The 13,027-nt window shown below is 35.7% G+C and overlaps 3 protein-coding genes across 3 annotated transcripts; all 3 read right to left on the bottom strand.

The window, feature by feature from the left end:
• Positions 1-5,621: 5,621 nt before the first annotated feature.
• LOC113494862 (15-hydroxyprostaglandin dehydrogenase [NAD(+)]-like) lies at positions 5,622-6,606 on the bottom strand. Its single transcript, XM_026873364.1, has one exon. The coding sequence runs from the start codon at positions 6,461-6,463 to the stop codon at positions 5,711-5,713; it is 753 nt and encodes a 250-aa protein (XP_026729165.1). The 5' UTR covers positions 6,464-6,606; the 3' UTR covers positions 5,622-5,710.
• A 1,817-nt stretch (positions 6,607-8,423) lies between these two features.
• On the bottom strand, positions 8,424-9,293 carry LOC113494861 (15-hydroxyprostaglandin dehydrogenase [NAD(+)]-like). Its single transcript, XM_026873363.1, has one exon. The coding sequence runs from the start codon at positions 9,249-9,251 to the stop codon at positions 8,499-8,501; it is 753 nt and encodes a 250-aa protein (XP_026729164.1). The 5' UTR covers positions 9,252-9,293; the 3' UTR covers positions 8,424-8,498.
• A 1,809-nt stretch (positions 9,294-11,102) lies between these two features.
• LOC113494902 (alcohol dehydrogenase 1-like) lies at positions 11,103-12,037 on the bottom strand. The gene has a single exon (XM_026873419.1). It carries the CDS (start codon positions 11,973-11,975, stop codon positions 11,202-11,204), a length of 774 nt encoding a protein of 257 aa, XP_026729220.1. The 5' UTR covers positions 11,976-12,037; the 3' UTR covers positions 11,103-11,201.
• Between the last annotated feature and the right edge of the window lie 990 nt (positions 12,038-13,027).

Below are 13,027 nucleotides of genomic sequence, written 5' to 3'. Positions count from 1 at the left end.
ACATCATAGCTTCCGAACGAATTGTACGATTTTAATTTAAACGTGAATTATGTGCGAGTGTTCGTTAAGACATGTTTGACAAATCGAGCCGTTAAAAAATGGGGGGGGGGGATGCAAGTATAAAAAATAACAGAAGGTATAACTCTAAAAATGTTTTACTTTCGAGGGTTTCCATTTTCTAATTGGGTTGGTTATGATTTTCGAGCACGTCTGTTCTTTGGCCGGCCTACACCTGAAATTGTTAGACGGATTATGAGGTATCATAAAATTATTATTGTACTGTAACCAAAGAGGTAAACCAGAACCATATTACTGAGGCCCCGGTGTCCGTTCGTCTGTCTGTCACCTGGCTGTTTCTCAGGAACAGTGATAGCCAGACAGTTGTAATTTTCACACACGATGTTATCTGACGATATAAATAAGATGTCAAACTATTTTTGTGGACGGAGCTGGTGAAGTGAGAGTCGGGCTCGGTAACTGTGGATGTTACATAGTGTCATAAGATATAAGATTTTGCAAAATTGCGCCCAGATAAACGGTTTCCTGAAACACGTTATGTTTTATTGTCCTCTTAATATTAAAACTGAAACGATCATTGAAGTAAAATACCGTCATCCCTACTGCATAAATGGAACTTAAATAAAGACTACATGAGGTTGGTTATGAGGTTATGCTGTCGATACGTCGGTATCGACAGCGTTACCTCATAAGCCAAAATGAATTTTAAAGACATTGTATGACGGATGTAAGTGCTGATAGCTACACGCTATTATCAGCCTTATTGGAGAAATTTCCAAAAATATGTTTCTAATCCTCGTCGGCTTAGCTTTGGGATCTCAGAAACTCATTCAGTCTCATTCCTTCCCCTGCTTTTACCAGGCTACGAAAGAAGAAAATTTTAAATAAGTAGAGATTACAATAAATTGTTAAAGGAATCTTTGGAAAGGCCACGTGTGCGTTCTCTGTAATGGCGGATGTAGACCAATCAAATCATTAAAATATTGAAAAATCCCAGGTATCAGTAGACATTGTTCTATCAATAGATACGTAATGTCAAAAACCTTCTAGCGTACGCTCTTATTCATTGATAGCTTTGGTCTTATAGATCTTTCACATTGCATACCTATTATGAAGTTTTTATGCAAGTTTTCTGGGCTTTTCTATCCGAAATACTTTTGGCCTATGTAATGTTGCAAATTTAAGAAAACATTATTTCATTGTTTGAAAGGCTTTTTTTTGTTTGAAAGTTTATATTTTTGTTGCTAGTTGTTACAGATGAACCAAGGTAATATAATTAACTGTGTCGTTCAGTAATTTATTGTTATGCATAATTATAGATGAGATCAATGTGAACTACATGCAACTTTGGGTTGAGTGTCACTACGAATTCTTTTATCTTGAAGTAGCATCGCCAACATTACCGAGCTAAAAACATAGGTGTATACACCTATCGTAAATAAACACAAAATCATATTACGGCATTCCACATTTGAACTTGAGTAATTTTAGTAGTATTCCAATAAAAATAAAAATAATTTAAGTTCCTTTGTTTCAAGAATGTACCGATTACGAAGTAACATTTGCATCAAAAGAATAATAATAAAAGTATTAATAGTTTATGTTTCTTTTATTTTAATTATTGTCGCGCTAGGTCTACATTAGACTTGAAAGAGAATAAAATGACTGATTTTGTGAAATTGATTTTCTTTCGAAGAAATATATTATTGCTCTGCCAAAAGTCTTAAGATAAATAGCGTGATGTTTTTTGAGTAAATTGATGACCGTGCTGCCTACTACTCAATGGGCTGAAAATACACTTCATAATTGTATTACACGATGTTACGGGTGAGTCCAAAAATTTTTAACTTTACTGCTCATGCCCCCTGCATAGTAGCGTTATGGTTTTTGTATATTTGTTGTATCATGTGTACGATAAGGTTCATGCAAAATTTGAACGAAATATATTGAGTAGTTTATGAGATAATTTGATATTTGTGTACAGATATAAAAGGCTCCTGCTCTCCCCCTGTAACGAAATGCGAGATAATAAGTAAAAAGTATGTTGACCGGACCTCTTGTTGATATTCTCTGAAAATATGAATCAAATCTATCGAGTACTTTCCGAGATCTTTCCGGACATACATACAGACAAACAGACAAACAGACAAACAGACAAACAGACAAAAATTCTAAAAATCATATTTTCGGCATCGGAATCGTTCGTAGACCACCCTGCAATTATTCTTTTTTAAAAATATTCAATGTACAGTTTTCACTTTTCTACAATTTTATTATATGTATAGATTTCTGATATATATTTTTGACTGACTTAGAAAATAAAGGAATATTTTTATTCATCTTAAAGTTGTTCCGTCTATTAGGTTTGCAAGCCTTGTCCCTGCTGGTTTGGGTCAGTTTTTGATCTATACTCGACAAAATGCTTACAAACCCTTGTAAGCATTTTGTCGAGTATAGTTTTAAATCGTGCCGCTTCAGGAATTGGCGCTAGTGTCAGAGCACTAGTAAACCTAATTATGTGCGAAGGCATCCATCAATGTATCTATTATTGTTTGCAGTCATACATCTCTGATTGTATTCATGACAACGTGATTGTATTAATTAACCGATTAATTTGCTTCATGAAACTATAGGTACCCCAATAAGTAACGCACTCGGACATGTGCGTAGCCACACTGGGGCAAGGTGGGACGCTTGCCCTACCCTGGCTTTGGCCTATAGGGAGCTTAATATAACAAAGAAAAAGCTCCCAAATTCCAGTGTACTGCACAATTACAACGCACAGTGTGTTAAGAAACCGGTTTAGGTGTCATCACGTTTTGTAATGAAGAGTAAAACTCCGTATTGGCCTTGACTTATACTTTATTAAAAAAAAAGTTTCGGAATATCAGGCTTCATGTTGCATAACGCCATCTGTGGCCCACTTATCGAACTAAAGAAGCGTCCGATTTAATTAACTTAATAATAGGTGACTAGACAATTTTTAGTTACTAGAACTAAAAAATGTACCTAAATTAAAAAAAAACATGTTTACTACTTAACTCTTTTAATTAAATACCTTCAGTTTAATTTCAGATATACACGACCAATCCACTCTGCGATAAAGTTCCTTCGTTCGTCGACAGAGTGCGCTGATAAGAACTCTATGCAAGTGGAGCTCATTCGAATAAAATAATTACAATTGGAGATTACTTTCCTCAAGAATCGAACGCTTCATTAATTCATGATAAGCCAATCAACTCTAAATATTATTCAAGCTTGTGTTACGCATTATTTACGTAAGCAAATAAATATTCATAGTTCATAAATTCTCCTATATTGGGGCATAAATAAGAGCATATTTTGTAACTTCACAAATCTAATATTAACACGGCCACTGGGAAAAGTATATCTAAATAAGTTCGCACCTGCGACACAATTTATGATTCCCTCTACATTACTTTAGCTCTCAACATGTCTGCGTATTACAAACAGCGACACAGTCTAATTTATACTGACCATTTTTGTTGTTCTACTGGAATGTTTTGTTGCTTCCTGTGCGGGGTTCGTTTGCGATGTGGCGGCTGTTGCCAGGCATGTTACTAGGCTGTGACAGATTATTAATCACGTGGGTGATGTCAGGGACAGACTGACGCGCGTCATTCGGGTTGATGCGAAGTTGAACGTGGTACAAGTTGGGAACTGTTCAATTAGCAAGGGTTTAGGGACTTCTAAAAGAAAATTAGTTCTAACCTGGTAGTTAAAAAACTAAATAGAGTTATGCCATGAATCTACTAAAGACCGCTTAAGTTTAAAGATTCATAGTCAGGGTTTAAATTGGAGATTTTTCAAAAACAAATCAACGCTACACAAGTCTCAGTTAGCTAGTAGGTACTGCTATTCTTATATTTGAATGAATTTATTTAACTTTAAAGCAAAAAACAAATCTACAATACAACTAAAACATAACGGTTGACATTTCTCAATTATCTGTATCTCGTAACTCGCAACGATCCGGGGTGTTTATTTCACTCGCTCGCTTTCGACAAACACAAAGTCGCGGCAAATGTCAGCTTGTGCATGTCGTGCGCCTGTCGCCGTCGTGCTGAACCAGTGTTGACTGTTACGGGCAAAAAAATGTTACATTTCTGCGGAAAATGGAAATATCGCTAGCTGACCTGGGCTGACGTCGTACTAAACTTGTAACTTGAAATGTGTTGGTAGTTCTAAACATTTCATCATAATTGATTGAATGGACACAGGACAATTTTAAACTTATTTATTACAGAAATGAAGCAAGTTTTGAAAACAGGTAAATTGTACAGATATTTCGAAATAACGAGACGTCAAAAACATTTGAACTGCCAACATCTCGAACACACAACAAACGAAGCACGTTGGACTGTAAGGGCGTCGTCAATAAGGCGTTAAGGGTGCTTAATCGTGGCCGTAGTGTTGCCAAGTTCAATGAGCATCTATCTCAAGCCTCATTAGATGCGCGGCGTCTTAGCCACCAAACTGCCGAGATAAACTTTGTATATTGCTCCACTAATTAAATTAGGTGCTTTATTTATTCTCCATTTACTTTATTGAGTTTTTCTTCTAGATCCCTTATTGATGTGGTGATCGGTTTAGTGGTTTGGGAGATCATTGCTTTGTGATACGTTGATTAGTATTAGGTTGGGTTCGGCAATTTATTACCATCTTGTAATTGTTTATAACAAAGAACGAGCTTTTCCAAAATTGGGATTACCTTCAGAAATAGTTGGATAATGGAGAAATGCACCACATCCACCTATATTACTTACTATTTTCGGCGGAACCGCAAACCATACCGAATAATCTTAATGCCTCGCGATGTTTTAAAATCCCGTAAGTTTAGTATTACGGCGGAAATCCTCAAGCAGCACACAAACATAGAATAATAAAAGTGTAAGAACAACTTTGTGGGAACAGCCAGTTTACGACGCGGGACCCCGGGTACACACGTGAACTTAAAACGCTCAGCAATCCGCGTCGAGCCATCAGAGATTACATAAAGCTTAAATGTTAAGCCGATGTGCCTGTCGAGCTGAATGGGAACCTAGAAAACTATGAATGCTACTTTATTTTCATTCAAAATTTGGGCAAGTAGTGTGAAATCATATCGTAGTTTTAATACAACATAGATCCGTTGTTCTGAATTATTGTCGAATTTAAAGATTTGACTCTTTAAACTTATTCGATACTTTTAAAAAACTATTCCTTCCATTCCATTGCAGTAACATTTTTCAATGTTCCCTTAGTGGCTCTAGCTACTTCAAACCCGTGTGCGTCGGTGTCCGCTAAGTCTGTTGCGCAGTTGATGGGAACTAATGTTGCAAAGCTTTTAGCTACTCCCCCAGCCCTCCACCTGACGTCATACAATGGCCCTCATTAAACGTCACATAAACAACAAATGCTTATTTGGAAACTTTAAGAATAATGTCTTGAAGTAAGCAGGCTAGAGGCTAATTAGTTTCGTAAAATATTCGCATATGTAAAGCAACGACACTTTTGCCTTATTATGGTCTTCTACCAAGTGTATTTTAAGACCAAGTCAATAAATATTTCAATAGGTGCAAAATACAAATAAAACTACAAAAGAAACCACACGGATATTAATATTTATTGAACAGAAATAGCCAATAGAGTTCGAGTAAAATTTGTTTACAAATAAACATGGAGCTGAATGTTATTTACATACTTCTACAATAGGTTTAGCACCCTCGATAAGCCAAGCAGATCCACTGCCAGCTCTTTGGAAGATGTCCACCGCGGCGTTACCCACTGCCTCCACCTTCTGCCACTCTTGGGATTTCAAGAACTTTTCGAACTCGTCATTTTGACCCATATCCCGTATTGGGGGCTGATCCGTCAACTTCGTTTCAGTAAAACCAGGACAGATGGCTACTACTCTCACTCCAGATCTCGTGTAATTGGCTACATGGCCCAAAGACTTTGTAAATCCCATAACAGCGAATTTTGAAGCTTGATAGATAGGAAGGAATTGATCAACTCTGTAGCCATAGATTGAAGCTAAGTTAATAATTGTGCCTCCGTTACCGCCTTTGTCCTTTCTCATGTGGTGCCAAAAAGTTAAACCCCATTCAACAACAGCGGTTACATTAATATCGATGGTTTTCTTGAGAAGATTTTCGTTTAGGATGCCAGCATTATTAACGAGCACATCCACTTTATAATTATCAAATATCTTTTTTGATACCTTATCTGCATCAGAAGTTACATCACATTTAATAAATAGTGCTTTATTTTTACCGTATGTAGTTGTAAGTTTTTTCACAGCGTCTTCTCCAAGTCTCTCGTTGATATCCAGTAATATAGTTATACTGGCTCCTTTCTGTAGATATTTGTCGGCTATTTCAAAACCGATTCCCTCAGCTCCGCCGGTTATTACCACCACTTTGTTCCTTAGGTCTGCAGCCATTGTGTATGGATGCTGTGAGACTACTAAACACTTTTAAACAGATTTCGAAATATATAAGTACATGAACAGGAAACCATGCAAGCTCGACGTGATAACTCTGACAAACAACCGATTGATTATAAACTCTATAAAATTATAATTAAGATAATGCATTTATAACAACACTAAACGAATGTTTTAATAAATCTAACTGAATATATAATGTTTTAATAAAGATATATTTGCTTGTAACATTTATCGCAACATGATAAGAAAATACCAAGAATATTGCAAGTAACAAACAACTGAAATGAATTAGTCCATCAGCTCTGGTTTTGTCCAGATTTTTATTTCTTCCATATACTATAGAGTATATGGAAATAAAAAAAATGTTAGTGTCAGACCTCCAAAAAAAAACAATCTTTACAACACGTGCATCCCCATATTTCATGTTTGTTTAGACGAGAGGTACTGGGAATTATTAATTCAATTTTGGAATCTTATTTATTCGTTCAGCTGTAGTTTTGATATTTTTTCCTTAATTTGTAATACTGGTCTCCTTGAAACACATTGACATTGTCACAATTATTTATGTATGGAGCTGATTGGAGATGGTCTACACTGTTTATAAACAACAAAAGATAATTTCTCTCTGAAGTCGCGTGGGTCACGGATAAATTCACTGCAAAATTCTCGTGACAGAATAATTACCTAATAAATACGAGTATAATACAAGAGTAGTAAACTAGGTTGAACAAAAACTTGTCCGTATTGACTGTTAAAGCCTGGCAACTAATCGGCATAGAACTAGATTTTCTTAATGATTTACTTCTATAACCGGTTTCGCTCATTCGATCAGCCAAGCAGAACCATTCTCAGCACGTTGAAAGACTTCTACAACCGCATCACCCACTGCTTCTGCATTTTGCCATGATTGAGCTCACGTACTTGGTATTAAGCCATAATTTGACATTCATCATCATTAATAATTTTGTTCCAATTATGGTTAAGTGTAATCGAAATAGCGGTTACTATGAATGTAAATTCGACTGCATAGAGAGCTCAGTGTTATAAATCACCACGTCTAATACGCCGCGGGTGTCGCGGTACGATCTCGGCTAAGAAAAGCATTTTTGTGAACCACGACGCTTGTTTTGAGCTTAAAAAAAGAATACAAAACGAAAGGTATTTAGTGTTAGTAACGTCCAACTGCTTTTTGAGGACTAAAACATATTTAGTCTCGTACCAGTAACGATATAATTTGAATTACTCATTTATGTCATTCAATGAAAATTACATAATACAGTAATCACAACAAAATAGACAATTTCGACTTTGAAAATCGTTTTCACTAACATTTGATGTAGATAGAATATTTCGGCAACAGGTCTTTTGATCACTCAAGCAGAAACACTTTTATCGTGCTTAAAGTCTTCCGCAGCAGCTTCGCCCAACACATCTATATTTTGTCATTTTTTTATTTCCCCTGCGCAAAAATACCTAGTAAATACATTATTAGAACTACTTAATATGATCATTATCCATTATGTTTGACATTGTTAACAAAATTTTATTCGCAGACAGACGTGCGAATAAAAAATGAAAATATGTATGAGATATGGGTATATTTTATTTGTTCAGCTGCACTTTAGTTTTTGTTCTGGATATCGTCGCATTTTGTATTAGTACCGCTTATCAAGACATTCTCTACCCAATTTATGATCAAGACTTATCACTGACCTTGCACAATGCTCGGGCCAGTGATAAACGTACTGCAAAATTATTATTTTTGAATAGGTATTTCAATACTATTAAATATAAAAGTCAATATTATGCGTTGTAAAGTTCAGCACATTTTCCGATGACCGTGGAGTGTAGTCAGTTATTACGAGCAAAAAGAATTCTATTTTATACTCAGTGACATGAGATGAAAGTGAATCGAGCTTTTGAGCACTTTTTTAAGGATTTGAAAAAAAGTCAATTTTCCTAAAACTCGTTTTTATGACAACATATTCATGTTTTATTTACATCAAGTTTTCAAAATAATTTCCGTTTCTCATGACTTTACTTCTTCAATAGGTTTTCCTCCCTCGATAAGCCAAGCAGTACCACTTTCAGCACGTTGGAAGACGTCTACAGCAGCACCACCCACTGCTTCTACTGCCTGCCACGGTAGATTCTTCGTGTATTCGTCAAATTCCTGCATGAGGTCACTATCTGTTGTGGTAAGTTTAGCAGTCATATTAGTTCTAGTAAAACCAGGACAGATGGCGACTACTCTCACACCAGATCTCTTGAAATTATCCGCATGACCTAAAGACCTCGTAAATCCCATAACAGCGAATTTTGAAGCTTGATAGATAGAAATGTATGGATCGACTCTGTATCCATAAATGGACGCCAAGTTGATAATGGTGCCTCCTCTTCCTCCTTTATCTTTCCTCATGTGATTCCAAAACTTCAAACCCAATTCAATAACAGCAGTTACATTGACATTAATAGTCAATTTCAGTTTTGTCTCATCGTAGATTCCAGCGTTATTGACAAGGACGTCGACTGTATAGTTTTCAAAAATCCTTTTCGAAACCTCATCCACGTCGGAAGTTAAGTCGCACTTAATAAATATAGCTTTGTTCTCACCATATTTTGTTGTTAATTGTTTTGCGGTGTCGGCTCCATTCTTTTCGTCATTATCAAGTAAAATAACAAGTTTTGCTCCCTGTTCAAGATATTTATCAGCAGTTGTTGAACCGATTCCACCTCCTCCACCAGTTATAACGATTACTTTGTTTGCTAAATTTGTAGCCATAGTGGCGACCGAACCGTTTGATGTGTAGAACTGATTTGTGTTTTGAGAATTAAAATGCAGTAATCGGCACAGATAAGATAAAGACCAAAGTGCTGCAAATAATAAAAGAGATTATTGGTCGCCTCCGCAGAATGAAACGGCAAATGAGAAAATTTAATTTTAATGGAAGCATAGATTTTAAACCTTTACCCTAATAACTATGTTTACTGAATAGGCATTTTTTATCATCGCCAACATGAGTGGGATCTTTTTAAAACGATATTGCGACTGCAGTTGCTCGGTAACGAATATTGGTAAATTCCGGTTTTAGTATGGAACGTAAGAAATCAACTATAAAAAGCGAAACGTCATGTCATGTCATTGTCATGTCTTGTTTTCTCCTTCCCTCCACTGCAAGCGGAAGACAAAAAGAGGGATACTCTAGCAGTGAAAATAATACAGCTAAATAAAAAAGCAATTAAGATAGGTCTACTTAGTTGTCAAAAGCCACGGATAATTTTGTCATTTCAAAATTGAAAGTAAAGCAATCGTAACAGCACTTGTCGCTTTATTCAGCTGGGACGGCGATTTCATTATCAAAACCACCTACGGTAATGAGTTACCAAGCGAGAAGAATACACTTATTTTATCTAAATCATGAGATAGCTTTTAGCCACCAATTTGATTACGTCACAAAACGAATGAAACCTTATCTAGAATACATTCGGCTTATCACTATTAAACAAATTCTGTTATCTTAGTATTTGGTGGTTAATCATTTAAGCAAGCTGTAGTACTGTTTTTATTTTTATTGTTCAAGTTTATGGAAATAACATTTCTACTTGATTTTTTTTAACGACTTTCGCACTAAGAAATTTAATCCTTGTGTTGTGGGGGATCATACAAAAGCGTCCTACGCGGGGATCGAACCCGCGATTCGACGCGCGCAGTGGTTTTGGCGTGATGACCTCAAACACTCGATTATTCGTGTAGTCTTATGGGCTCAGATGTCTCAAAGTTAAATATTTGTCTTCAAAACGTTGCGATCAACAGTACGATCGTAAATGATGCAGTTGATTTAGTTTTAAAAGCAGGTTACGCGAAACTGAGACGAAAGTGGTTAGTTCCTACTGTTCCTAGTGATTGTGATTGTGACGGTAATTAAATGGAGAAATATATTCATTTTCTGTTTTATCGTATTTTATTGGAACAATAAACTATTTGTTTTACCCCCGATGCAAAAAGGTCGATGTTATAAGATTGATGTGTCCGTCTGTATGTGGCATCATAGTTCCCGAAAGGAGGTGAAAGTGGAAGAATAACCGAATGACTGACAATATACTGCCGGTCGATCGAGTCGGGGCTCAAGTGATAGCGCACTGAAATATAATATTGATGACTTAATCAAGAGAGTTCTTAGCTTCATTAAATGATAAAATTTGCAGTCGTAAAAAGGGGGAGAAAGATGATGTGTCATGTGGACTATTGTCAGGGGCTTCAAATTATTCTATTTTCGATGAGTAAAAACAAAATTAAGTAAATATCCGTTATTTTTAATTTTAAAAGTTGCGGGAAAAATAACATCACTTCAAGAGCGGTTACTAAAATGATTTGAAATTGTATACATGGTGTGCAAAATATATTTTAAAAATTGATCGCCGTCCTAACAGCTATATATTTGAGATATCGTCAATATTTAAACTCTTTAGCATTATTATTGACCATTTTTTGGCCAGTTGAGATTACAAAAAAAGCAATGTCTTCTATTCCATAAATGAAATTTTGTGCCAAGTTTTCACAATTTCAAGTTTAAATTTTAGTTTGTTTGAAATAAAAAACTTCAATTCGTGAATATTGCTTCAATATTGAAGCTATCATGACTCATATGATTAATGACTACTGACCCTAATCGTGTATCAAATTAATGTCACCAATGTAGCTTCACGTATGTATACTACTGAAAAATTTGAATTATGGATCGTTATTTTCAAACTTTAACTTTACTTCTTCAACAGGTTTCCCTCCCTTGATTTGCCAAGCGGAACCACTTTCAGCAAGTTCAAAGATTTCTACGGCAGCATCACCCACCGCTTCTACTGTTTGCCACGGTAGGCTCTTAGCGTATTCGTTATATTCCTCCAAGCGGTCCAAGTCTGTTGTGGTAAATGTAACAGTCATATTGGTTCTGGTAAAACCAGGGCAGATGGCAACTACTCTCACACCAGATCTCTTGAAATTATCTGCATGACCTAAAGACCTCGTAAATCCCATAACAGCGAATTTTGAAGCTTGATAGATGGAAGTATATGGATCAACTCTATATCCATATATGGATGCCAAGTTAATAATGGTGCCTCCTCTTCCTCCCTTATCTGTCCTCATGTGGTTCCAAAACTTCAAACTCAATTCAATAAGAGCAGTTACATTGACATTTATAGTCAGTTTCAGTTTCGTCTCATCGAAGATTCCAGCGTTATTGACAAGGACGTCGACTGTATAATTTTCAAAAATTGTTTTTGAAACTTCATCCACTTCGGAAGTTAAATCACACTTAATAAATACAGCTTTGTTGTCTCCATATTTCGTTGTTAATTGTTTTGCGGTGTCGGCTCCATTCTTCTCGTCATTATCAAGTAAAATAACAAGTTTTGCTCCCTGTTCAAGATAATTATCAGCTATTGTGGAACCGATTCCACCTCCTCCACCAGTTAAAACGATTACTTTGTTTGCTAAATTTGTTGCCATAGTGGCGACCGCACCGTTTGATGTGTAGAACTGATTTGTCTATTGAGAATTTAAATGCAGTAATCGGCACGATAAGATAAAGATTTATTTATTGGTCGTCTCCGCAGAATATAACGGCAAGTGCGCAAAGTCAATTTTAATTGAAAATTAATTGGTAGGAGTTTGTACAGTTTGTAGGTATTTACTGACATCTCAAACATGTGTGGGACCTTTAAAAGCGATATCGCGACTGCAGTTTCTTCTACATTGTTTAATTTCGTCATACATCTAAAATAAAGGCAATCAAGTCTATTTGTCATGCAATTCAGTTTTTTTTTTTTGACATTTTGAAATTGAAAATGATAGAATAGTCGTAGCAGCGCTGCCACTTTATTCGGCTAAGACGGCGATTTTATTATCAAAACTGTCACGGTAATTAGTTACCAAGCGAGAATAATACACTAATGAAACTTACCTAGAATACATTGGTTTTATACCATAAAATAATAGTCTTACCCAATAATCTTAGTATTCGGTGGTTAATCTTTCATGCTAGTACACGGTTAGAACTGTTTTAATAGCTTAAATGTATGGTCATTATATTTTGACTTGCCTTGTCAATTCAATACCCTTTGAGCAATTGGATCAGAATTAGAGAGCGGAGAAATTTGAACATATGGCCTCAGAAAGCAAAATGTTTGTCTTTAAAATATCGTGATCAACATGGCGATCGTAAATGATACAGAGCCCCAATTCTTCTATTTACAATGGCCGACCACTGAATTGAAATGGATTAAAATGACATTATTTGAAATCTTCAAAGCACTCTGCCAACACAGCGAAACACTCACGATAAATACAAAGAATTTCCAAAAGGAAAGCATAAAAGCTATAAATTTATAAATGCTTTCATATTTTGAATGATACTGAGGACTATTACTCATATATCTTTCATTTATATTTCACAATTCTTGTTTAAGATAAGATTTATTGTTTTTGTTTTTCTTAGCTGAGCTGTATCATGTAGCCAACCACTTCCTAGAACATCTAAAAAGTCTTTCATGATAAAAACC

The sequence above is a fragment of the Trichoplusia ni genome, chromosome 6 (genome assembly GCF_003590095.1).
Source record: "Trichoplusia ni isolate ovarian cell line Hi5 chromosome 6, tn1, whole genome shotgun sequence".
Classification (NCBI taxonomy): Eukaryota; Metazoa; Arthropoda; class Insecta; order Lepidoptera; family Noctuidae; genus Trichoplusia; species Trichoplusia ni.
The sequence above is the reverse complement of the archived record's forward strand: the minus strand, read 5'-3'. Positions and strand labels throughout refer to the sequence as shown.